The sequence below is a fragment of the Mobula birostris genome, chromosome 19, assembly GCF_030028105.1.
Source record: "Mobula birostris isolate sMobBir1 chromosome 19, sMobBir1.hap1, whole genome shotgun sequence".
Taxonomy (NCBI): Eukaryota; Metazoa; Chordata; class Chondrichthyes; order Myliobatiformes; family Myliobatidae; genus Mobula; species Mobula birostris.
The window spans coordinates 2,362,173-2,389,416 of NC_092388.1; the positions used below are offsets into that span (position 1 = coordinate 2,362,173).

At 41.3% G+C, this 27,244-nt stretch overlaps 3 protein-coding genes across 7 annotated transcripts in view; 1 reads left to right on the forward strand and 2 right to left on the reverse strand.

Annotated features, from left to right (window-relative positions):
- The window catches only part of pex1 (peroxisomal biogenesis factor 1), an 89,448-nt gene extending 75,476 nt beyond the window's left edge, over positions 1 to 13,972 (reverse strand). For 3 of the 4 annotated variants that reach the window (XM_072283109.1, XM_072283112.1, XM_072283111.1), the window contains exons 1-4: positions 13,725 to 13,972; positions 8,370 to 8,516; positions 6,276 to 6,359; positions 2,565 to 2,679 (exon numbers count right to left, since the gene is read on the reverse strand). In XM_072283109.1, the coding sequence (XP_072139210.1) occupies positions 2,565 to 2,679; positions 6,276 to 6,359; positions 8,370 to 8,516; positions 13,725 to 13,829 (451 nt within the window). In that variant the 5' untranslated portion in view covers positions 13,830 to 13,972. The remainder of the gene's footprint in view (positions 1 to 2,564; positions 2,680 to 6,275; positions 6,360 to 8,369; positions 8,517 to 13,724) is intronic. The other variant, XM_072283110.1, reaches the window with a different exon arrangement.
- A 146-nt stretch (positions 13,973 to 14,118) lies between these two features.
- rbm48 (RNA binding motif protein 48) lies at positions 14,119 to 22,108 on the forward strand. Its single transcript, XM_072283122.1, has 5 exons — positions 14,119 to 14,266; positions 16,290 to 16,480; positions 17,454 to 17,599; positions 19,696 to 20,285; positions 21,444 to 22,108. Exons 1-5 carry the CDS (start codon positions 14,165 to 14,167, stop codon positions 21,513 to 21,515), a joined length of 1,101 nt encoding a protein of 366 aa, XP_072139223.1. The 5' UTR covers positions 14,119 to 14,164; the 3' UTR covers positions 21,516 to 22,108.
- clxn (calaxin) overlaps positions 16,584 to 27,244 on the reverse strand; it is a 58,377-nt gene continuing 47,716 nt past the window's right edge. For both annotated transcript variants that reach the window (XR_011889705.1, XM_072283123.1), the window contains one exon: positions 16,584 to 25,220. Coding sequence is in view for 1 of the 2 variants with exons in the window: in XM_072283123.1 (XP_072139224.1) it covers positions 25,170 to 25,220 (51 nt within the window). In the remaining variant the exon portion in view is untranslated. The remainder of the gene's footprint in view (positions 25,221 to 27,244) is intronic.

Genomic DNA, 27,244 nt, shown 5'->3' on the forward strand with positions numbered 1-27,244 from the left:
AGATACTGCCCTGGCCTGCTGAGTTCCTCCAGCATTTTGTGTGTGTTGCTTGGATTTCCAACATCTGCAGTTTTTCCCTCTTTCGTGATTGCCACTTTCTTGCCCATTCTCATCACCTGCCTAAGTCCTTCTGCAGCCTACCCTTTCCTCACACTACCTGCCCCTCCACTACTGCTTGTATCATCTGCAAACTTGGCAATAAAGCCATCTATTCCATCGTCTAAATCACTGATACACAGTATAAAAAGCTGTCCCAACACCAAACTCTATAGAACACCATGGGTCACTGGCAGCCAACCAGAAAAGAATTTTTTTTATTCCCACTTGCTGCCTCCTATTAATCAGTCAATACCCTAACTATGCCAGTAACTTTCCTGCAATATCATGGGCTTTTAACTTGGTAAGCAGACTCATGTGTGGCACGTTGTCAAAGGCCTTCTGAAAGTCCAAATACACAATATCTACTACACCCCCTTTATCTATCCTACTTGGAATCTCCACAAAGAATTCCAACAGGTTCACCAGGCAAGGTTTTCCCTGAAGGAAACCGTGCTGACTTTGTCCCACCTTGTCCTGTGTCACCAAGTACTCCATCACCTCATCCTTAACAATTGACTCCAACATCTTCCCAACCACTGAGGCGAGGCTAACTGGCCTATAATTTCCTTTCTGCTGCCTTCCTCCTTTCTTAGAGTGAAGTGACATTTGGAATTTTCCAGTCCTCTGGCACCATGTCAGAGTCCAATAATTTTTGAAACATCATTACTCATGGCTCCACAATCACTACCGCTACCTCTTTCAGAACCTTAGGGTGCAGGTCATCTGGTCCGAGTAAATTAAGTACCCTTAGGTCTTTCAGCTTTTTGAGCACCTTCTCCCTTGTAATGGTAACTGTACTCACTTTCTTCCCTCCTAGCATTCAATATTTGGCATACTGCTCGTTCTTCCAGCATTTTGTGTGTGCTGTTCTAGACTTACAGTATCTGCAGAACCTCTTGTGCTTATGTAATGTTTTGTTAATGCCTCAGGATACCTAAAGCTCTTTATAGTCAATGAAGGACTGCTGCAATTGAATTATGTCTCAGCTCTATACATAACATTAATGCCCTGATCCTCAGAGGACCACAACTTTGTTGTGCACCTTAACGATCTGAAGAGCTATGCTGGCTGGAGTAAGGGCTTGGAGATTTGGCTCTTGGTAGGGTCACCCATGCCAGACTGGTCAAAAGGCAGAGGCCAGACTAACAGTGGTCCACTGGTCCTTCACGTTCAGGGGTACCCCTCAGGGCTAACAACCCTGACTGGTAAAACAAACTTGTTATGGAAACGGCAATAAAGAAGCCTTCTACATCTGATTTAGAGCTTTTGACTGTGAGGTCACAATGAAGCCAAATCAAAATGGTATGTGATTTACTAGAGAACCTGCAGCTGATGGGGTCTCCATGTACTTGCTTCCCTTAAATTTATTTATTGAGAAACCGCACAGGGTATTGGAGCTGCATTGGAGTGTACTGAGTGTATTGGAGCGGTATTGGAGCACACTGAGTGCACTGGAGTACATTGAGTGCACTGGAGTGCATTGAGTTCATTGAGTGCACTGGAGTGCATTGAGTGCACTGGAGTGCATTGAGTGCATTGAGTGCATTGAGTGCACTGGAGTGCATTGAGTTCATTGACTGCACTGGAGTGCATTGAGTTCATTGACTGCACTGGAGTGCATTGAGTGCATTGCAGCGTATTGGAGCTGTATTGGAGTGTACTGAGTGTATTGGAGCTGTAGTCAACTAGGTGAGCTGCCATAGAACGGACACCTTTGGGCCCCACCTGACACTCAGCTCTCACCTGTGGCTCCAAGTAGCTGTTTGAATGAGACAGTGGCCACACCACACACACTACTTCGACAGGTGTCCTAAACCAGATGAGGGCAGCTGGCAGCCACATACCCTGAGATAAGGACATGCCTGTCCCTGCAGGTGAAGTCAGCTCTGGCGGCCTGGACAGTGAGATCCAACTCACTGTAAGGAAATACAACAATGCTCCATGGACAGCAAAGGACATGACAAGGCACAGAAGATATCATGGTCATCCACTGCAACCAAGGAAGACCCCAGTTTGTGACGCTTGCTTGTACCACTGACCCGGCATTCTGAGTGGACCTGCCCCAGTGCAATGGCTTTTTCACTTTAAAAACTCTCCCAGACAGGTTTCCTATCATCTTCGGACACGATGGACAACCACCACTCAACTGGCATTTGGAGAATATTCCATCACCCTCCTAACCTCTAATGTATTAGGTTGTGGAAAGGTGGTCAAAATGCAATTCACTAAATAGGAATTACATCTACTTACCCTTTAAGCAATTCATCCACTTCAGATACACTCCCGGAATTTTGTTATGAAATTACACCCAGGAAAACATACCCTGTTCCTAGAAACCTAGCACTTACTACAAGTGCAATGGTAGACGTTTTTTAATAATCCTATTAATATTACAGCTACATACTGCACAAATAATATGCGTGAATATAAGTAATGAAAAGCATGATTCACTGACTTTAACTTACCAATTTTAATAAAGATTACAGTATGTTTCTCTATCCACAATGGGAAGACCCCTCCTGGAAAGACAATCCGGATCTGGTCCATGATGTGGTTTTCCAGTGATGTGCTATGGAGCTCCTGAAAAAAGTCCATCATCAAATCGGTGCTGTTTAATAATTAGCTCCAACTCAACAGCAATTTAAAACTAAACACAGCCAACAATTCCACTGTATTATTAATAATAGTTCAAAGGTCACTACTGTACTTAATGAACTAGAAACAGACCAGAATTCAGATTCAGAATTAATCACATGCACTTCATAACACACAGTGAAATCTGCCATATTTGTTAACAACCAACACAATCTATGGATGTGCTCGGGGCAGCCCACAAGTGTCAATACACATTCCAGAGCCAACAAAGTGGGCCCACACTGCTTAGCAGAACAACACAAGTAGCAACAACAACACAATAATACCAAGACAAGCCCCTTTCCTCCCTCCCTCCTACCCACACACAGTTCTCTAACCCCAGCAGAAGACGCCTCCGGGCCTCCAGCGGACTTGTAGATATTTCAGCTTCCAACTTCCCCAGTGGGCTCACAGACATACCCCCAGGCCTCAGGCCTTGGGTTCTGAGCAACCTTCAGACTTTGACTTTTGTTACCAACCGCAAGACTTGCCGATGACAGGACTTCGAACTCCAGATCTCAAAATTCCAGACTCACTGACTTGCGTACCTGACCGTCATGCCTCCTCCCAATCCCGAGACCTTCAAACTTGGAGCAGCCCAATGGCTGCTCCCAGACCCAGCTATGTTAGACCCAAAACTCCTGCACCATCAGGAACAGTGAGAAGAAACCAGACAAATGCAGGCTGACAGCACTGAACATCTGTTCATTTTCTGCTCTCGTCCTTAAAGCCCGAGACTTTAATCAGCGCGGAGTAATTGAGCTGACCAGGGGTTTGTGCTCCACCACTAGGAATCAATGCAGCGTAACCCACTGGCAATGTCCGTAGCTGCAGTCTGCACTCATCCACGCTAAATCCCCCGAGATCGCAGAATCCCAAATCATTTAGTCAGCTCAAAAATACATCTTTAAAAGGGAAATTACAGGCTGCAATCAATTGCCATTCAGAAGAAGTATAGTTAGAACACGAGTATCTGGTAGCTTTGTGAGCTGGATGCAGGATGTCACCACTGGTCACCCTCACCATCTTGACGGACCTACTCACACTTCAGGGTCAGACACAGAATGAAACTCTCTCCACATTGTCCCATCACACATTTCTAGGGTCAGACACAGAGTGAAGCTCTCTCTACACTATCCTATAACACTCTCCCAGGGTCATACACAGACTGAAGCTTCCTTCACACTGTCCGATCATACACGCCCGGGATCAGACACAGAGTGAAGCTCCCTCTACACCATCCCATCACACACCACCAGGGCCAAAAATAGAATGAAGTTCCTTCCACACTGTCCCAGCACACACTCCCAGGATCAGACACAGAGTGAAATCCCCTCCACATTGTCCCATCACACACTCTTGGGGTCAGACACAGAATGAAGCTCCCTCCACACCATCCCATCACATACCACCAGGAATAAATAGAGTGAGGTTCCTTGGAAAGGATGCTTCCCATGGTGGGAGAGTCTAGGACAAGAGGGCACAGCTTCAGGATGGAGGGGTGTCCATTTGAAACAGATGCTGAGAAATTTCTATAGCCAGAAGGTAGTGAATTTGTCGAATTTATTACCTGAGACAACTGTGAAGGCCAGGTCATTGGGTGTATTAAAGGCAAAGAGTGATAGGTTCTTGATTGGACATGGCATCAAAAGTTATGAGGAGAAGGTCAGGAAGTGGGGCTAAGGAGGGAAAAGAGGATCAGCTTTGATTGAATGGTGGAACAGACTCGATGGGCCAATGGTCCAATTCTGCTCCTGAGTCTTATGATCTCTACACTGTCACATCACACACTCCAGGGGTCAGACACAGAGTGAAGCTCCCTCCATACCATCCCATCATACACCCCCAGGGTTAAACAGAGTGTGGTTCCCTCTACACTGTCCCATCACACACTCCTGGGGTCAGATATAGAGTGAAGAGTTCTTTATATTAGTGATTCTAGCATCAAATATCTACAACTATTACAATATTGTTGTTAGAATGTCACTACAACATAATGCTGGACCTGAGAAATATTACACTGTCAGCACTTAAACTAGACATTGGAAATACAATGGTCCGATTAATTGGAACACATCGGGATCAGTACAATTTGGCAATTAAGCAGTTGCCTCAATTAACTGAGGTGTAATGGAAATAGTTAAAAAGGTATAAAAAAGACAAACTGAGTAACAAATTATATATTTAAGTGCAATACAGAACAAATGAGAACACTGCCGATATTAGTGTTCCCAATAGTTATCGGAGGAATTCATCCAGTGTTCTTTTGATTGACTGTATATGAACAAAATTAGTGCATACACCTAGCGTGGATAATGGATTGCCTTCGTGCAATGCTATTGGCAACTGCATCCTCCAAATCTTCATTTTCATTGTAACCCTTCAAGACAATTGTCGATATCTTCAAATTCTTCCTTGTTCCTAACTTGATCTAGTGAAATCATTTCATTTTCACTCCCAGCTATATCTGCCATCTCCAAGTCTGAATGCATGAAACTGTAGTGAGCAAAACAGCTCTGAATTGTCTTACTGCTTACTTCTCACCAACTATCAGTGACAAAATCACTGCTTTTTGAACACAAAACACACATGTAATGCGCTGTAAGGTTTCACTAGTAATGCAATAGCCTCTCTGTACTGTATTACTCCTAAGGTAATGGTTTCTCTGTAGCAGCAATGTTTGGGTTATGACTAGAGGTAACGGGGCTTCGGAATGTGTGCATGAGAGGCATGTTGTTCTTTCTTGTGAGTCTGGGAGCAGGGATTTCGCAGTCTTTTGTCGGCGAGAGATGAAGAGAGAAGATGCGAATGGAACGAGTTGGCAGACCAGCAGACGAAGTAGACTCGAAGCGAGGATCCAATGGTCAGCAACATTCAGAGGAGGTCAATGGGGAACGAATGGTGTAGCAAATAACGGCCACACAAGTACACGAGACTGACACCAGTTAGAACCAATCTGGCAACAGTCTCCTGCCCCAATTAAGCAGCATAGTGTCCCAAATAAATGGGGGCAATCACAGCAGTGTTCTCAATTAGTTTTCGTTCTTTAAGAGTTGTCCCAAATTAGCAGCTGCTCCGATTAACCAATGGACCAATGAACTGGAATCCACTGTATAACATGCCATCTTTCCAGCAGTGTGACCTGTTGTGCTTGAATACCAGATCATGATGATGGACCAACCCCTCAATCATCAGGCTGTTGAACCAGAGGGGATAACTTCACTCAGCTCAATACTGATCTGATTCCACAACCTTAGGACTCACTTTTAAGGACTCGTTATGCTTATGTATTTTATTTCCTTTTTGTACTTATACAGTTTTTTGTCATTCGTCCATCCCTGTCGAGTGAGGTTTTTCATTGATTCTATTGTATTTCTTTCTATTTTCAATGAATACCCACAAGAGAATGAATCTTAGGGTTGCATATATTACGTACTTAAATAATAAATTTACTTTGAACACTAATTTGTCACATTAATTACTTAGACCTTTACAACAGAATATTCTAGTTGTAAGCAGATGTGAAGTAAATAACGCCTTACCAATATGTCCCAGTCATCAGGTGACAGGGGTTCAACCACTGCTTGCTGACAGGAGGATACTTGTGCACAGGCCCTGAGAAATACCTGGATCACAGAAGGCAAACATAAATTATTGCTGTCATTCAAATAAAAGTGCTTTGGTTTAAACAACAGTCTTTGTATAGAGAACAAATGATTTAACAGAGATTGAGGAAACAGGCTGAGAGGATTTTGATTGCTGACAAATTATAATAAATCAAAGGCATTTTGGAAGTAAGATCCAAAATAATAATATTTATAGAGCACGTTTCATACAAACAAGCTTTGCAAAGTTCAGAGTACTCTTTAATGGGATAAAGTCCAAACATAATAGAGGTACTTTTTGACTGATGTGAGATTTGGTGTGGAAGATTGGTGAAGTTGGAAACAAGGGTATGTGTGTGCAGAAACCAAAGGCTAGGTCTAAAACTCTTCATGCGCAGTGCAGGCAAGTGGAAAGATTGTTTATGTAGCTTTTCGTAACTCTATTGTATTTCTTTACTTTCTCCATTAAATGCCTGCAAGAAAATGGGTTAAGGTTAACCCTAAGGTAACCTACTCTCAGTGGCCACTTTATTAGGTACACTCGCTCATTTATGCAAATATCTAATCAGCCAATCATGTAGCAACGACTCAACAGTCAAGAGGAGCAGTTGTTTATTCAGACCAAACATCAGAAAGGGGAAGAAATGTTATCCAAGCTTACTTTGACCATGGAATGATTGGTCATGCCAGTCAGAGTGGCTTGAGTATCTCAGAAACTGCTGATCTCCTCAGATTTTCACACAACAGTCTCTAGAGTTTATGGAGAATTGTTCAAAAAACTAAAAAAATCTAGTGAGCAGAGGTTCTGCGGACAAAATTGCCTTGTTAATGAGAGAGGTCAGAAGAGAACGGCCAAACTGGTTCCAGCTGACACAAAGGTAAAAGTAACTCAAATAACCACGTGTTACAACAGTGGTGTGCAGAACAGCATCTCCAAACGCACACTAAACTTTGAAGTGGATGGGCTACAGCAGAAGACCACAAACACACACTCAGTGGCAACTTCATTAGATTCAGGGGATACGTAAGGAGTGGCCAGAGTGTATATATATGGTAATACTACATTTACTTTGAACTTTGACCTCAGGTGGCTGGTTGGTTTTGCTCCATAAAATATTACCATTTATCTCTTGCTTTGCATTTAAGATCTAAATGGAATGACAAATAGTGAAGAAAATCAGTTTTAAATCATTTCTAGTTTTAATTACCTCGAAATATTAATCCAATATTACATTAGAGATAAAATTGCCATAAGAAGGGGGTCAAGCAACCACATTGAAGCTTGGGTTCTCTCAGATTTGAGCTCACAGGAGTTAGGAAAGTATTCCAAGCTCTGACAGAGGGAACACAAAACATGTAGGCAAACTAATCACTTCATGCACTGAATGTTCTTTCTACAATGTCAGAGAATGCACATGTTGGAAAACAGATTTTCTTTAGAAAAGATAAAATGCATCAATAATATTAACTTATTTATAGAGCACTCACATACAGATGAAGTAGTTCAAAGTGCTTTACAATGGGATAAAGTGCAAACATGAAAATAAAATTAAAAAATTAAAATAAACATGAAGATAAAAGAAAAAAAGATGTTAATTAAAATCAAGGTTAAATAAATAGGTTTTGAGCTGGTGCTTAAAAGTTTCAACTGAGTCTGCATCCCACGTAGTTTTAGGTGTTGAATTCCACAGTTTAGGAGCCAAGTGTCAACAAAAGCCAACCTGCCAATTATTTTTGAGGGTGTTCGTTTAAATTTAAGAGATCGGCGGAAGAGGACCCGAGAGCTCAAACAAGATTATAAAACCAAAGTGATCCTGTGACCAAGATGAACTGTTCATGTAATATGAAGTTGACCATCTACACCAGGGGTTCCCCAAACTTTTTACGCCATGAATCAATACCATTAAACAAGGGGTCCGTGGACCCCAGTTTGGGAACCCCTGATCTAAAGAAACACCAATCAGATCTCACTTCAATGGTCCTTAACTGAGTTATGACATTTTTAAAATGAAAAGTCATTGATTTACAGACCTGTACTCCATCTTTGATACCAAGTTTTTGTCCAAGGTGTCTACTGATCTCTACAATGTTCTCTTCTTCAAATCCAGTAGATCTGCGTCCCACCCAGCTTAGGAATGCTCTCTGCTTAAGATCCCAGGACAGTTCAATTGCTTGGCACTAAGCATTGTAGAAAGAGAGGAACAATAAATACAGGCACTGCATTGGCAAACAAAAGAGGTTAACAGAATAATCACTACAAAAGATCTGCAGATATCCAGCAACAGAATTTCACCAGATCTGCCTTGGAATAAATATGTTTAAAAAATAAATCATGTCATTAAATTGGGATTTCTAAAATAAACAAATAATTCTTAGTTCGTGTTCGGTTCCTCAAGTAACATAAAGTAGTAGTGTCCAAAGATAGAGAGTCACGTAAAACACTAACTACTGGAAATAACAGAAGGAAGCATCCATAAAGAAATTCCTCCTCACCTCTGCTCCTTAGGGTGCAGGAGAATGAGGGGAGATTTGATAGAGACATAGTTCATAAAATTATGAGGGGCATAAAGAGGATAAGTGCAAGCAGGCTTTTTCCACTGGGGTTGGTCAAGACTGGAGCTAGAAGTAATGGGTGAAAATTGAAAGGTAAAATAAAGGGGAACTGCTTCACTCAGAGAGTGGTGAGAGCAGGGAATGAGCTGCCAGCACAAGTGGTGAATATGTGTTTGATTTCAACCTTTGAGAGAAATTTGAAGAGTTATGGTCCAGGTGCAGGTTAATGGGACCAGGCAGATTAATAGTTTGGCACAGACTAGATGAGCCAAAGGGCCTGTTTCAGTGCTGTAGTATTGGGTAACAGTTTGGAGACACGCCCCTACCAAAGTAAGTAGAGTGTACTCCTTCCCTCCGCTAGCCCACAGGTCACCTTTGGGCAAGGTGTAGCACCTGCTTAGACCCCTGATCAGGGTCACATGAAGCCACGGGAACAAGTGGTGGAGCAGCTGGTGCATATCACAAGTCCTGGTTTTGTGTCACTGGCTGACAATCTCTGAAGAATATCGATAATGTCTATAGTCAAGTCAAGTCACTTCTTATTGTCATTTCAACCATAACTGCTGGTACAGTACACAGTAAAAACGAGACAACGTTTTTCAGGACCATGGTGCTACATGAAACAATACAAAAACTAAACTGAACTACATAAAACAACACAAAAACTACACTAGACTACAGACCTACCCAGGACTGCATAAAGTGCACAAAACAGTGCAGGCATTACAATAAATGATAAACAAGACAGTAGGCACAGTGGAGGGCAGTAGGTTGGTGTCAGTCCAGGCTCTGGGTATTGAGGAGTCTGATGGCTTGGGGGAAGAAACTGTTACATAGTCTGGTCGTGACAGCCCGAATGCTTCGGTGCCTTTTGCCAGATGGCAGGAGGGAGAAGAGTTTGTATGAGGGGTGCGTGGGGTCCTTCATAATGCTGTTTGCTTTACGGATGCAGCGTGTGGTGTAAATGTCTGTAATGGCGGGGAGAGAGACCTCGATGATCTTCTCAGCTGACCTCACTATCCACTGCAGGGTCTTGCGATCCGAGATGGCACAATTTCCGAACCAGGCAGTGATGCAGCTGCTCAGGATGCTCTCAATACAACCTCTGTAGAGTGTGGTGAGGAAGGGGGGGGTGGTGGGAGATGGACTTTTCTCAGCCTTCGCAGAAAGTAGAGACGCTGTTAGGCTTTCTTTGCTATGGAGCTGGTGTTGAGGGACCAGGTGAGAGTCTCCGCCCGGTGAACACCAAGAAATTTGGTGCTCTTAATGATCTCTACGGAGGAGTTGTCGATGTTCAGCGGAGAGTGGTCGCTCTGTGTCCTCCTGAAGTCAACAACCATCTCTTCTGTTTTGTTCACATTCAGAGACAGGTTGTTGGCTCTGCACCAGTCCGTTAGCCGCTGCACCTCCTCTCAGTATACTGACTCATCGTTCTTGCAGATGAGACCCACCACGGTCGTGTCATCGGCGAACTTGATGATGTGGTTCGAGCTGTGTGTTGCAGCACAGTCGTGGGTCAGCAGTGTGAACAGCAGTGGACTGAGCACACAGCCCTGGGGGGCCCCCGTGCTCAGTGTGATGGTGTTGGAGATGTTGCTTCCAATCTGGACTGACTGAGGTCTCCCAGTAAGGAAGTCTAGGATCCAGTTGCAGAGGGAGGTGTTCAGGCCCAGCAGTTTCAGCTTTTCAATCAGTTTCTGAGGAATGATTGTATTGAATGCTGAACTGAAGTCTATGAACAGCATTCGAACACACGTGTCTTTTTTGTCCAGGTGAAGGGTGGTGGCGATGGCGTCGTCTGTTGAACGGTTAGGATGGTACACGAACTGCAGGGGGTCCAGTGAGGCGGGTAGCAAGGTCAGGCACCCATCTTATAACGCCACTTCTGTACAAAAAAATTGCCAAGAACAATCATGGTCATGGACAGACCATGATCGCCCACATCATACGAGACAGCATGTCATGATGATTGTTCTATGCAGGGGTGAGGCTGAAGGGCAGGTTCCAAAGAAAGGTAATCAAACTAAATGTTGTGTTTTGTCCTGCTGTCTGAAGCTTTTTTGATAAAGGATATTCACTTGCCTCTCAAAAGGAAATAGTAATCTGGCAGAGAAAAACAACAATTCTTCAGCATAGCTGCCTTAACATTAAAAAATTGGTCAAGATGCTTAAAAACTTACAAAACAAGTTGTCATATTAGAAACTACCAAAAGTTACAAAAGTTATCCCAGCCAACCTTCTACCATTGATTCTGGGTTCCCTCTGCACAACCTCCTGATATTTCTTCCAACGTTATCTCTCCAGACTTTTTTTTTTCCACAATCCATTAACAATCTCTATCCCCACCTCATGGGCAATTTTGATAGTGTAGCTATTATTATAAATTTGTTTTACCTGCTAGTTATCTATTCTACTAGTTTTTTTGTTTTACTTACTCGCTATACTTTAAACCACTTTCCATCCATTTTTGTTTAACCAACACATTAAGTTATGATCTGACACTGTCAATTTAAAAACAAGTTATCAAAATAAAATGTCATGTTCTTGTTTGTATTTTAAATATACCATTGAAGTCTAATTCAATAGATTGTTTTACTTATATATTTATAAGATAATGACATTACTGGCAAACCAGCATTTACTGTTCATCCATCATTCAATACCGTATAGCCCTCATTGTGGGGGGCGGGGGGGAAAAGCTCCATTCAATGCAGGTTGGCACTTACATTGTATCCTGGAGAATGGACTACCTGACTGGCAGACCACAGTTTGTGCAGCTTCAGAGCTGTGTGTCAGACATGGCTATAAGCAGCACAGGGGCCCCACAGGGAACTGTATTGGCCCCCTTCCTGCTTACCCTGTATACCTCGGACTTTAGATACAACATTGAGTCGTGTCATCTGCAGAAATTCTCTGATAACTCAAATAGTTGGGATTAAAAAGGGAGAATGGGAGGATAAATACAGGGCTCTGGTGGAGGACTTAGTCGTGCAAGCTGAATCATCTGCAGCTCAACATTTGTAGAACAAAGGAGGTGGTGGTGGATTTCAGGGAGACTAAGCCTGCATTGTTCCCTGTTACTGTTATTGATGGTGAGGACGTGGATGTGGTGAGGATCTACAAGTACCTGAGGGTGCACCTGGTTGACAGACTTGAATGGAGCACCAACACAGAGGCTGAGTACAAAAAGGGACAGAATTTCCTCTACTACCTGAGGAGACTGGGGTCCTTTGGCGTATGTAAGCCTCTCCTTCACATGTTCTGCCAGTCTGTTGTCGCCAGTACAATCTTCTATGTGGTGGTGTGCTGGGGCAATGGTGCAAACACAGGTGATGCCAACAGGCTCAATAAGCTGATTACAAAGGCTGCTCTGATATAGGAGTCAAACTGGACACTCTGGAGGCTGCAGTAGAACCAAGGACCCTACAGAAAATTCTGGCAATTCTGGAAAATGTTTCTCACCCTCTGCATGCCACGTTGGCTGAACAGAGGAACACTTAGTAATAGACTAAAAACAACTGTGCTACTCTGCTATATCATAGGCATAGTCATACTTTATTAATCCCAGGGGAAAGTGGTTTTCGTTACAGTTGCTCCATAAATAATAAATAGCGATAAAACCATAAATAGTTAAATAGTAATAAGTAAATTATGCCAGTAAATTATGAAATAAGTCCAGGACCAGCCTATTGGCTCAGGGTGTCTGACCCTCCAAGGGAGGAGTTGTAAAGTTTGATGGCCACAGGCAGGAATGACTTCCTATGACGCTCTGTGTTGCATCTCAGTAGAATGAGTCTCTGGCTGAATGTACTCCTGTGCCCAACCAGTACATTATGTAGCGGATGGGAGACATTGTCCAAGATGGCATGCAACTTGGACAGCATCCTCTTTTCAGACACCACCGTCAGAGAGTCCAGTTCCATCCCCACAACATCACTGGCCTTACGAATGAGTTTGTTGATTCTGTTGGTGTCTGCCACCCTCAGCCTGCTGTCCCAGCACACAACAGCAAACATGATCGCACTGACCACCACAGACTCATAGAACATCCTCAGCATCATCCGACAGATGTTAAAGGACCTCAGTCTCCTCAGGAAATAGAGACGGCTCTGACCCTTCTTGTAGAAAAGACGTTCTATATGAGGATATTCTTACCCTCAGCCATTAGGCTCTATAATGAGACAACCTACAGCCAGGGAAGTGATGACTCCCTCCTGTTAGACTGCTTATTATGACTTTTTTATTATTATTTTTGCTTCTCTTCTAACATCTGTGCACTTATAATGCTACCGTGACAGTTCAATTTCCTTTGGGATCAATAAAGTATTTACCTGTCTCTTGCCCTGAATGAACAGCTAAAACTCGGCCACACTGGTCTTGCTAGACCAGCCCCGGTAACGATGGCAGACTTCCTTCTGTAAGTGACATTTCACAACGATCGATTGATATATATATTAGTTTTTAACTCCAGGTTTGTTTAATCACTAATTTAAATTCAAAAGCAGCCACCCTGGATGTTAAGTTGTTTGTGTGAATTAATAGCGAGGTTGACCAGGCTGTACCTTTATCCCTTAGAACATAGGGGAGCGAGAAAAGACTTCACAGAAGCTTATAACATAATGAGGGGGTAAACTGGGACGAGCAACCAGAACGCCGTAGTCGGCCTGGACCAGTGGGCCGAAGGGTTGAGACTCTAACCGGGTAAACAGACCAGCTGCTGGAGTGGTTGCTACAGGTCCCAGCCATGCCCCGCGATGCCCGAGGGAGGAGCCCGCTCGCCGCCCCCGCTCCCCCGCTCCCCCGCTCCCCGACCGAGCCAGGCAGCAGCCATACCTCCTGCAGACGCAGCTGGCCCACCGGGCCGGACTCTAGGTGCAGGAAGCAGTCCCTGGTGTTGCTGAGTCTAACCTGCAGGCACACGGTACCGGCGCGGAGCATCACCGCCGCACCGGGACTCCCCGGCTCCGGTGACCGCGAGAGTCAGTCAGTCAGCCCCGCCGAGGTGGATCTCCACGCCGAGCCGCCAGCCCCTCGGCCCTACATAACACCCGATGCCCCGACCCTCACTCCGGGATGATTGACATTCGTCCCGCCCTATCGCTATTCCGGAGCTACTCATCTAAGCCAATGGCAGCGAGGGAAGGTGGGGCTTGTCTATGAGATGATTGACATGCGCCTCGCTCTATCGTTGTGTCGGGATAGACGGTGTACGCCAATGAGCAGGAAGGGCAAGTGGGAAGAGGCGGGGCTTGTTGCTGCGGCCTGGGTCCAGCATGGCGACGCAGCCAGTGCAACCGCTCGGCCACCACCGGCAGCGGGAGGTGTGCTCCACTCGGCCAGGCTACCGGGAGGGCCGCAGACCCCGTGCCGTCAAGGTAAACCCGCCGAGGGGTCGTAGGGTGGGTACCCGTTAATGAGGCATCAGTCAGGACGGAGGGTCTGTCTGTCCAGGTTCTTCCGGCCCCTGGAACTGGTTTATTCATGTCTTATTTACTGAGACACAGTGAAAAGCTTGTCTTCCATACTTGTCACACAGATCAAATCTTTACACAGTGCATGGAGGTGGTGTAAGGTAAAGCCAGATGACACGAAGGTTGGTAGAGTTGTGGATGGTGTAGAAGTCCGTTGTTTTAACGACGATACATGAACAAGATGCAGAGCTGGGCTGAGAAGTGACAGATGGAGTTCAATCCGGAAAATTGTTAACTAATTCACTTTGGAAAGTCGAACTTGGAGGCAGAGTTAATTTTGAATCTATGAGGAAGCATTATGGAGGAACAGAGGGATTTTGGGGTCCACGTCCATTGATCCCTCAAAGTTGCTGCCAACACATCCTTGGCTGTTTATGTTTATTGCAATGCAAATAACGCATTTCACTATATGTTTCAATATACATGTGGCAAATAAATCAATCTGAATCTGAGCATCTGTGGCCTCTCTGAATCCACCACCTCCTCCGGCAGTGTTCCAGGTGTCAGTCACTGTAACTCTGTCTCCAGGATTATGAAGGATAGATTACTGGAGACATTTAAAGAGTTCTCTTCCTCTTTAAGTACCTATGAGATACGCAAGCCAGGGCAGTACAATATGGAGAGCAAGCCTAGCAGCAAGCTCCCCTCTCCAGCTGATGAATCCAAAGGAATAGGAAGGTTGTTAAAGCCAGGGGAGGTAGTAGGGATAAGTTCCCACTACCTATTAAATGCTCTCAGTAGTGTGTGTCTCAAATAGCCTCTGACAACCAAGTCTAGCTCCTGCATATCATACAGCCCTGGCTTGCATATCTAAACAGCTGGGATGCAATATCCATGGTCAAACTTGAACAGAAGAGGGCCTCAACAATGAAGAGGAATTGGCAACATTTTTGGAAGGGCAGGGCATCGAGAGCTATGGGAAACCATTACAAAAAGTAGATGGGGCTCGGGGGAGATCAGCCCGGAAACAGACCTGAGGGACAGTGAATAACTGCTCCTGTTTTCTTATGGTCGTGTGTCAATTCTATCTTGTATCTCATATTTTTGATTATTTGGTGTGTTTAATGGCTTTTAGAGAATGGGTGTTTTGGTTATTTATCAAATACACCAGGGTATGGAATTCATGTTGATTTCTCTTTCAAAAAATGTTTAAAGTCTGAAATAAAAGCAAAAAATTGCAGTAAACACTCAACAGTTGAAGTTCAGGCTTATTGTCATCTGACTATACAACCAAATGAAACAATATTCCTCTGGATTATGGTGCTCCCACAAAACATTTATCACATGTAGCACATAAAACTATTATCGCAAATAAGTTAATAAAATATAATTCAAAATGCATGTCGTGCAGGTAAACAGCTCACTGTCCTAGTGATGAGAGCTCAGTGGTGGCAGGGTATTCATTAGTGCGAGGGAAGAAGCTGTTACTCAGTCTTGCAGTCCTAGTCCTGATGTCTCTTACCTTCTTCCTGACAGTAGAGGGTCAAAGCGATTCAGTGATGGGTGGTAGTGGTCCTCAACAATGCTTTGAGCCCTTTCTCTACAATGCTCCCAGTAAATGTCACAAGTAGTGGGGAGGGAGATACCAACTATCCTCTCAGCAGATTTTACTGTCTTATGTAACGCCTTGCAGCTTTCATACTAAACAATAATACGGCTAGACAAGAGTCTCTTGATGGTGCTGCTGTAGAAAGTTGTTAGAATGAGGCAGAGAGCCTTGCACACCTCAATCTCCTCAGAATGTGTAGACGGCACTGTGTCTTCTTGACTAATGAGGGTCAGGCAGCATCTGGGAAATGGTAATGCAGTTAATGTTTCAGTAGGGTCTGTTGACTGAATATGTGATAAACTTAAAGGAGTTTTTAGTGACAATTATAATAAAATGTTTGCTTTTATGATTTCTTGACAATGTTTAACTTTGATGTAGGTGTACACAATAAATCTGGAATCCAGACATCTGCTAATCCAGGGAGTGCCAGCTGTGGGAGTCATGAAGGAACTGATTGAACTCTTTGCTTTATATGGAACTATTGAAGAATATTATGCACTGGATGAGTACCCAGCTGAGGAATTCACTGAAGTTTATTATATCAAATACCAAAAGCTACAAAGTGCAAGGTAATCAGACGGTATAACATTCTTGTTATAGAAAATAAATCTTCAATTTAATTTTTTATATAATAATCAGATTGATTGTTTTTTGCAATTAACATACATTGCTTTATTCAATTAATAAATGTTTATGTTTCTTTATGGTATGAGTCATTAACAACCCCCATCACCCAGGACATGCCCTCTTCTCATTACTACCATCAAGGACAAGATACAGGAGCCTGAGGACACATACACACATATTTCTTATATGAAATTGAATTATATATACAGTATATATTGCTATTGTAATTTTTAAAAAATTATTGTGTACTGCTACTGCAAAACAACAAATTTCTCGACATATACCAGTGATAGTAAACCTGATTCTGATATGACTCTCTAGGGTGTACCATCTGCAAACTTGTAGATGGAGTTAGAGCAGAATTTGGCCTTGCAGTCATGAGTGTGCAGGGAGTAGAGTAGGGGCTGAGGACACAGCTTGTGGAGCATCAGTGTTTCATGGTGGAGGTGTTACTGTCTATCCTTATTGATTGTGGTCTGCTGGGCAGGAAATCAAGGATCCATTTCCAGCGGGGGGGTGTTGAGTCCCAGGGTTTGGAGTTTGGTGATGAGTTTACTTGGAATTAGAATACTGAAAGCAGAACTGTAGTCAATAAATGATAGATTGGTTATGTAGGTGTCTTTACATTGTTCCTGTGTATACACATAGTTGTGCACATGATAATCTCAACTTGTATGAGAATTACTGAATATTCCTTTGTTCACAACAATCCTTTTTGTTGTTTGTAACATTTGGGGAATGTTTCATTTTATAGAAATATTTCTTTTTTATATTGTATTTTAAAGAAATCATAAGCCTATACAATAATTTTTCTTTCTGTGGATTTATTATCTGTAAACAAAACACACACTCATAATTTGTAATTAAGGCCATAATAATGGTATTAAACTCAATGTTTCAATCACTTTTTTTCAGGGTAGCAAAACGCAAACAGGATGAGAAAAGCTTTTTTGGGGGTTTGCTTCATGTGTGCTATGCCCCAGAATTTGAAACAATTGACGATACAAGAGCAAAATTAAATGAGAGGAGAAGGTACATAATGAAATCAACAGGCAATAAAGGTTTGTCCATGTTTTCCAGTTAATAACTTTACAAATAACCAGACATATTCTTTATATCTTAACTGGAAAGCAGTATCCATGTTTTCTTCTTTAAAAAATGCTTTTTTAAAATCATAAAATGTTCAAATTGACATTAGAGCACAGGAACTCTAATACTTCAACCCGCAATATTGTGCTATACTAATTACATTAGTAATCAAAGGTCCAATTATCTCCTTCTGCTCACACAGTGTCCATGTACTTCCATTTCTTGCACATTCATAATGCCTATCTAAAAGCTTCCTGAATGCTTTTTTCATATCTGCCTCCACCACCACCCCAGGGAGCACATTCCAAGCACTTGGACCACAAGATCCCTCTGCTCATCAACACTGTTAAAGGTCTTGCTAACAAGTGAACTGTTTGTTGCTGAACGCTTAATCTCCTGAAGTTTAACACTTGCATTCTTGGAGCCTTCAAAAGATGGAACAACTACAGGTATTGCAGAGCCTTTAAAAACAAATTGTTATATCCTTATCTTTCATCTGTGAAAGTTACAAATGCAAAATGCATTTGTTTGCCTCATGCACTATATGCAACAAATTGCAACAACTGAACAATCATAGTCATAGGACACTGCAGCACATGAACTGGCCCTTCACCCTTCTAGTCCATACCAAGCTATTAATTTGCCTAGTCCAATTGACTTGGCCTCCATACCCCTCCCATCCATGTACCTATCCAAATTGATCTTAAATGTTGAATTCAAACCCGCATCCATCAGCTCCATGTTCTCACCACCCTCATGTTCCCCTTAACCCGTGACCTCTATTGTCGTCTCACCCAACCTCAGTGGAAAAAGTCTGCTTGCATTTATCATATCTATACTCCTCATAATTTTGTATACGTCTGTCAAACCTCTCCTCATTTTCCTATGCTCTAGGGCAGGAGTTCCCAATTTTTTCCTATGCCATGGACCAAAACCATTAAATAAGGGGTTCTGTGGACCCCAGGATGGGAACTCCTCTTAAACTATTCAACCTTTTCCTATAACTCAGCTCCTCAACTTCCATCTTATTTCCTTTGAACTTCTTAGCAATGAAGTAATTACCAGTCAGTAAAAGTTGTTGAGCAGTAGCAAGTAAGTTTAATTGAAATGGTAATGCAGCTAGTTGCATTCAATTACACACATCACTGCTTGAACAGAAATTAATGTGTTGTGCATTTCTTTTTGTAATGCACTCTGAGATTAAGCAATGCTAGAGAAAGTATAAAGCATAAATGGTCCACTTTTTAGCTTGCTTCGGTTTAACAAATAGATAGATAGATATACTTTATTAATCCCGAGGGAAATTTGGTTTCCACAAAATTCAAGCCTAGTTTGCTTAATTTTAGGATTTTATTACAGTAAATTAAAAATTTGATTTGTTTTTAAGAAATTATCTACATTAGTGATCTTTAGCCCAAGTAGGTTGTTGTAATTTACTCTTTTTGTAACGTTTTACTTTCAAAACTGATCCCACCCTGTTTTCATTAATAGGCAGATATCCAAAAGATACAAATATGTGCATTAAATAGGCATTAAAATAAGGTCATACAAGGGGATTTCAATTTTCCACGTATTTTGGGATTGCCTGGGAAGCCTCAAAGGGGCCAGAAATATTTCACATATGAACAAGAGACCTTTTTGAAGCAGTATGCAAATAGCCTGCTGACCTCTACAATATAGTGGCATAGTGTTCTTTCTTTAACATAGTACTGTACATCATGAAGAGACAAGGACACACACAAAATGCTGGAGGAACTCAGCAGACCAGGTAGCATCTATGGAAAAGAGTACAGTCGACGTTTCAGGCCGGAATGTCAACTGTACTCTTTTCCTAGATGCTGCCTGGCTTGCTAAGTTCCTCCAGCATTCTGTGTGTGTTGCTCAGTTTTCCAGCATCTGCAGATTTTCTTTTGTTTATGAAGAGACAAGGTATAATTTATTACAGTTTCCCATACATGTTCAAAATATATTGTTTATATACATTTGAGATTTATAGAGGTAACTCTTCTCTTAACAGAAAATATTTATTTACTACACTTTTTCACATTTGCCTTATTTTGTGGTACAGGTGCATTTATAGGAGATGATGATGTTAGGAACCCAGTTATGTCAACAAATGTTACAAAGGGAAGACTTTCTGAAAAGCTTGAACAATGTGAAGGATCAGAACTCAACCAACAAGAATGGAATGTAGATTTCTCCATGTGTGGTTACCCAATGTTATTGCCTCCACCACAGGAAGACAGTCAAGAGTCTTCCAAATCAAAGTTCAGACAGGAATATCCACAAATGCCTTCATCACATGAAACATTACCTAAAGATGCACCTAGTTTGGACAACAGTTTTGAATTTGAATTATCTTCTTTTCACAAGCAACACTTGAACAAATCTTATAATTGCAGCAACTCTTGGAGTTCAGACACCAAACAACAAGTTTCAAACATTAGAACCTGTGCCTCTAGATTTGTTCCAAGAAATACCCAGCTGGAGGTCAGGAAGAAAATAAACCAACAATCGGACATTAACATATTTTCAGGATTACCTGCTGATAATACCACAGTAATGATAGGACCAAAACGTCCAGAGTTACCTAAGGTAGACATGGGTGATAATTCTTTAAACATCTCTGCTTCTATGATCCGAAACAAACTGACAGAGGTAAGCAACCCTTCAGTTATTCATAAGCTGTTGGAAACAGTCAGGAGACCAATAGCAGGTTCAACTAAGCAAGTTGAGGATCTTTCATCAGAACTATAGGAAAAAAGACCTACAACAGCCAGGACTGAACAGAAAGACTGAAAAGGGAAAGTCTGTGATGAGGATTAAAAGCCAAATACACTCAGTGACCACTTTATTTTGTACACCTGCACATTAGTACAAATAGCTAATCAGCCAACCATGTGGCAGCAATTCAATGCATAACAGCAAGCAGACATGGTTCTTGTTCAGACTAAACATCAGAATGGGGAAGCAATGTAATCTAAGTGACTTTGTGGAATTATAATTGGTGTCACACAGGGTGGTTTGAGGACCTCAGAAACTGCTGATCTCCTGGGATTTTCACGCACAACAGTCTCTAGAGTTTACAGAGACTGGTGTGAAAAACAAAAAAAAACATCCAGTGTGCGACAGTTCTGTGGGCAAAAACGCCTCGTTAATAAGACAAGTAAGAGCAAAATGGCCAGACTGGTTCAAACTGATAGGAAGATGACAGTAACTCACATAACCACGTGTGCAGAAAAGAATGCATGACGCATCGAAGCTTGAAGTGCATGGGCAGCAGAAGACCACATCCAGGAAGTACTATTAAAGTGGCCATTGAGTTTATATCCAAAAATATAATTGGTATAAATCTTCATTCACATTTAGAGGGGTGCAGTGAAAAGATTAAAGTCTCAACATGCATCTTGTTATTATTTAAATTTCAGATCATTCCACCATTATACAACCACATTTGGGCCCAGAGTATTTCAGAACCAATAATTGGGAAACATTTTTAATATTTCTCTGTACCTTTTATATATATATAGTTTCCATCATATGCATGGGTCATATGTTTCATGATATGCTGCTTTTTTAAAAAGTGTATATTTATTTCCTGCTGTTCCTGAAAACCAAGTTGCAATAGGTTAATTCATGAAACCCAAGAGCCCGAGAATAAGCCACTACCTTTTTTCAAGCAAGAGGCATATAGTATAAAGAGTATATAATGGAAAATTTAAAAACAACAGCTGTAGTATGTTTAAAAATATCTTATTCAAACTAATGGGTAACTTCATCAATTTAAAAACTCTGTATCCTTGTTGTTTTCATAAGGTATTGTCTGTCCCCACAACCAAGGCCGAAGAGATACATACAAAACCTTCAAAGCAGCGTCGTCGAATCTAAAGGTGAAGTTCCTGGAAATAATAGTTTCAATGCCATGGTGTCTTGTCACATCTCAACCACTTTGTATAGAGCAGTTCTTGGAACATTATAGAAATAATTAAGTGATCCTTACTGTGCACAAGATGGTTCAATAAGACCAGAAAAAGAAATTAATTTTTTTTGGATTAAGTGGGAGTTTACCTGGGAGATTGTAAGAAGTTTGTTTTTTTAAAAAATAGTGCTGGGTTATTAGGACATTAAAGATCATACTTTGCAACTGCAATGTCATCAACACAATTCTATAAGTAATCAGCTGAAGAAACATTGTAACCAATGTCATGATCTTCATAGACATAGCTAAAATATATCAAAATCTAGATATTGATCTATGGTGGATTTCAACTGAAAAGGAAATTTCTGTGGTGACAGCTTACCAAAAGAATAAACATATGTAAATCACATGAAATTATTTGTCAAACTGCCCATGTAATGATGTAATTTTATTAAAATGTAACTTGGAATATTCTCTCTTTCCTTTTACAAATTCGAGGGGCTAAGTAACAAACTGTTTTTGTACATGTTCGTAAATAGCTACCTTCACTTTTTGATTATCATTACAAATAAACTTAATATAACTTCCAGCTGTAATGTTTTACAATTAATTTATTTTTATTATCACCTTCCATGTCATCTTAAGGCTGTCAGTGGGTCTACACCTATTTATGATATAAACTAAGTCATACCTGAAGGTGATGTTTCAATGAAAGCAAAGATTATACAAGTCCATAATCCCTTATCCAAAACTCTGAAATCCGAAAAGCTCTGAAAACCGAAGCATTTCTCGTGGAGTGTGGAGCGTGTCGTAACAAGGCTTGTTCGGCGCACCAGCAGCTGACGTCACTCAGGTGTGATGTGGCAGCACTAGCAGAGGCCGCCAGACGTCAGTTGTAGCTCAGCGCTCGTACTGGTTACACGTGCATTTGCTGCTCACTGATATTTTGCAGGTCGGGCAGCATCCGTGGAAAAGAACAGATGTTTCAGGCGGGAACCCTTCGTCAGGACGAAGGGTTCCAGCCCAAAACGCTGTCTGTTCTTTTCCACGGATGCTGCCCGACCTGCTGAGTTCCTGCAGTGTGTTGTGAGTGTTGCTTTGACCCCAGCATCTGCAGATTATTTTGTGTTTACTGATGTTTTGTGTTCACTGTTGACTTTGTGTCCACTGTGAGAATGTCAAAAAGAGCTGCAGATACCCCTATGGGTAACAATGAGAAAAAGAGAAGGAAGCACCTATAATTATCAATAACGCAGAAAATATTCAGAGGCTTGGCTGCAGAAATTTAAGAAGCGTCATGGTGTAAAATATCTGAAAATCTGTGGTGAAAAAGCTTCTGCTGATCATGGAGCAGCTGAAAATTACTTTGACAAATTTGCCAAGATAATACCTGATGAAAACTTTAGCCCTGAACAAATTTACAATGCTGATGAAACAGCTTTGTACTGGCGCTATGTTCCTAGAAAAACATCAACAACGGCTGATGACGATATGGTGAAAATGTATATTTATGGTCTACAATTATCCCACTATTACATTTATCAGTATATTACTCTATAAATAAACAGTAATAGTATTTGTAAAAGAGCGCGGATCGGGAAAACCCAGAAGTTCTCTCTCCAGCACTCATTTGAGCATGTAGAGACTTTTTTCTTGTCATTATTCCCTAAACAATACAGTATAACGACTATTTACATAGCATTTACATTGTATTAGAAATTATAAGTAATCTAGAGATGTTTTAAAGTATATGGGAGGATGTGCGTAGGTCCAGAGCTCCCCCGGGTCCTAAAGTCCACCGCACTGAGACAGGTTAATTATCAATTTTCTGAATTCAGAAATGCAACTGGCCCCAAGGATTTCGGATAAGGGATTGTGGACCTGTACAAGTTTCCATCTGATTTGCTTTACTTACTCAGGATTAGAGTGTTTCCAAATCACCACAAAGGCAGTGATTTCACCTAAATCTTAAAATTAATGGATTAATTTAGATTTCCCTCTTCCACTTTTACTCACAGTTTTTAAAGGGAATTTCATTGCTAAATTTAGGACTGATTTACGGAAGCAATTACAATGGATTCTGGTTAATTGGGCCATCGAATTATCAGCTCAGCCACTTATTTGGGACAACTCCTAAAGATCAAAAATAATCAAGAAAATAGCCAGGATTCCCTTTGTTTATTTGGGACATTATGCTGCTTAATTGGGGTAGGAGGCTTGCTAAACAGGTTCTAACTAGTGTCAGTTGTGCACTTGTGTGGCCATTAGACACTATACTATGCTTGGAGTGAACAGCTTCTAAATAGCGTCAGACGCATGTTTTTGCATACAAAAAGCATTTGGTGAGAAATAAGCAGCAAGACAATTCAGAACTGTTTTGCTCACTGCAGTTTTAAATATTGAGGCTTGGAGGTGACAGAAACGGCTGGGAGTGAAAATGAAACTATTTCACTACTTCAACAAGTTAGGGACGATGAAGAATTTTAAAGTATAAACAATCATCTTGAATGTTACAATGAAAATGAAAGTTTGGAGAATGCAATCATCAGAGCCATTGTATGAACGCAGTCCATTATCTGCACTAGGTGTCTCTACTGATTCTGTTCATTTACAGTCAAGCAAATGAACACAGCAGATTTATAGTACTGTAATACTATTGGTAGTGTTATACTTTGTTACGTACTTCATTTAAATACATAATTTATTACTCAATAATTTGTCGTCTTTATACCTTTTAAACTATTTCCATGAAAGATCAGATAATGAGGCAGCAGCTGAATTGAGCCAAAATGTACTGGTCCTGATGTGTCCCAATTAACTGGCACCCACTGTATTGCAAAAATAACCCACTAAAATGCCCTTTGGATTAGAGACAGAAGCAAGCTAAAGGGGTGAAATTGGTCACTTGTGAACAATTCAGCAATCTGCTTTCATTTCTATTGGAAGTTTCTTTAAAAGCATTTTTATCCATATCAACAAAATAAAGTTAATTACTAATTTAACAGAAATGTTCATGTACTGAGCCGACATTATTATACGTAAAATATAAGCAAACTCATTAGGGAAAGTATACAAAGTTATGTTGCATTGCACAATCAATTTTAAACAGTTATAAATGTATATTTCATTAAATGTATAAAAACATTTCTATCATTTAATTGTAAAATAATTTCAAGCAATCATGAATGCCCAACAAGTATTGTACAATATCTTTGAGACTGTTTTTAAATTGGCCCTTCCCATCACAGACCTTTGAATTTTACTTCATCGGTATTTTTTAAAAAGTAAGAAAAATTAATAACCGGCAGCACAAATTTATTTTGTGATCTTCAGCACTTGTTTCTAACCTAATCATACAGATAGAGTTGTGAAGTTGTTTACTGGGGTTATTCATATTTCTGTACCATTCATTTATCTGATTAATGTAAAGGTGACAGCTCATCATGTCAGTATGACAGGAAGAATATCTTACACAGCTGATAAGTAGAGAAATTCACTTAACCAATTTCACAAAGTCCAGTTCTTCACATTACTTTGTGCCTGAACAACTGGTAATGAATGGCGAGTTCATTTAACCATCAGAAACACAATGTAGGAGACATCTGAAGAAGCATCAATATCAATTAATCATCCTTGGATTTCTTAAAGGACTGTTTCTCAAAATCGAGTGCACTCTGCATGAAAAGATAAGTATTTATTAATATGGCATTACACTGATGCAAAAAGATAATGTTTGACATTTCTCCATTTCCACCTCTAAGACATTATCACTTTTATTTTTAATTAACAAATTTTAATCTATGTAAAGAAATAAATGACATGGATGATAGATTTTTATTGTATTTTACCTAAAACTTTCTCTTCCATTCCCCCTGCACTCACTCATCAATCTCATGGCCTCACTTGTCCCCAAGATACAAATAACTTCACAAATTCCCTATCTCTCTTCTCCCTGTCAATGAAACTAATAAGATCATAAGATACGAGAGAAGAAATAGGACAACACAAGGATATCTGCAGCTGCTGGAATTCAAGCAACACACACAAGATGCTGGTGGAATGCAGCAGGCCAGACAGCATCCACACGAAGAAGCGCAGTCAATGTTCCGGGCCGAGACCCTTCATCTCCGCCCGAAACGTCGACTGTGCTTCTTCGTATGGATGCTGTATGGCCTGCTGCGTTCCACCAGCATTTTGTCTGTGTTGAAGAAATAGGCCATTTGGCCCATTGAGTCCTCTCCACCATTTCATCATGCTGATCCATTTTCCCTATCAATGCCAATCTCCTGCCTTCTCCTCATATCCTTTCACTCCCTGACCGATCAAGAATCTATCACGTCTGCCTTAAATATACACAAAGATTTGGCCTTCACAGCTGCCTGTGGCAATGAATTCCACAGATTCACCTCTCTGGCTAAAGAAATTCCTCCTGATATCCATTCTAAAAGGACGACCTTCTATTCTGAGGCTGTGTCCTCTGATCCTAGACTCCCCCACCATAGGAAATATCCTCTCCACATTCACTCTATTGAGGTCTTTCAACATTCGATAAATTTCAATGAGGTCAGCCCTCATTCTTCTGAATTCTAGTGAGTAGAGGCCAGAGCCATCAAACATCACTCACATGACAAGCCTTTCAATCCAGGAATAATTTTTGTGAAACTCCTTTGAACCCTCTCCACTGCCAGCAGATCCTTTCTTAGATAAGGGGCCCAAAACTGCTCACAATACTCCAAGTGAGGCCTCACCAGTGCTTTATAAAGCCTCAAAATCACATCCTTGGTTCTATATTCTAGTCCTCTCAAAATGAATGCTGACATTGCATTTGCCTTCCTCACTACTGGCTCAACCTGCAAACTAACCTTTCAGGAATCTTGCATGAGGACTCCCAAGTCCCTTTCCACCTCAGAGTTTTTAATTTTCTCTCCATTTAGAAAATAGTCTACACTTTAATTTCTTCCAAAGTGCATAACCACACGCTCCACAAAACTGTGTTCCATCTGCCACTTCTTTGCCCATTCTCCTCATCTGTCTAAATCCTTCTGTAGCTTTTCTTACTTCCTCAAAACTACCTGCCCCTTCACCTATCCACGAATCATCTGCAAACTTGGCCACAAAGCTCCAGTCATCCAAATCATTGACATACAACACAAAAAGAAGCAGTCCCTACACAGGCCACTGTGAAACACCACTAGTCACTGAAAGCCTACTTTTGTTCCCAGCCTTTGCCTCTCTTTTATCCATGCTAGAATCTTTCCTGTAATACCATGGGTTCTTTACTTGTTAAGCAGCCTCATGTGTTGGCACCTTGTCAAAGGCCTTCTGAAAGTCCAAATACACAACATTAACCAATTCTCCTTTGTCTATTCTGCTTGTTATTTCATCAAAGAATTCTAAGAAATTTGTTAGGTAAAATTTTCCCTTGATGAAACCATCCTGACTTTGGCCTAATTTATCGTGTGTTTCCAAGTACTGTACACCAAAACCACATCCTTAACCATCAACTCCAACATCTTCCCAAACACTGATGTCAGACTAACTGGCCTATAATTTTCTTTCTTCTACCTCTCTCCCTTCTTGGAGTGACATTTGCAATTTTCAATTCCTCCACAACCATGATATAATTAATTGATTCTTGAAAGATCATTACTCATGCCTCCATAATCCCTTCAGCCACCTCTTTCAGAACCCTATTGCG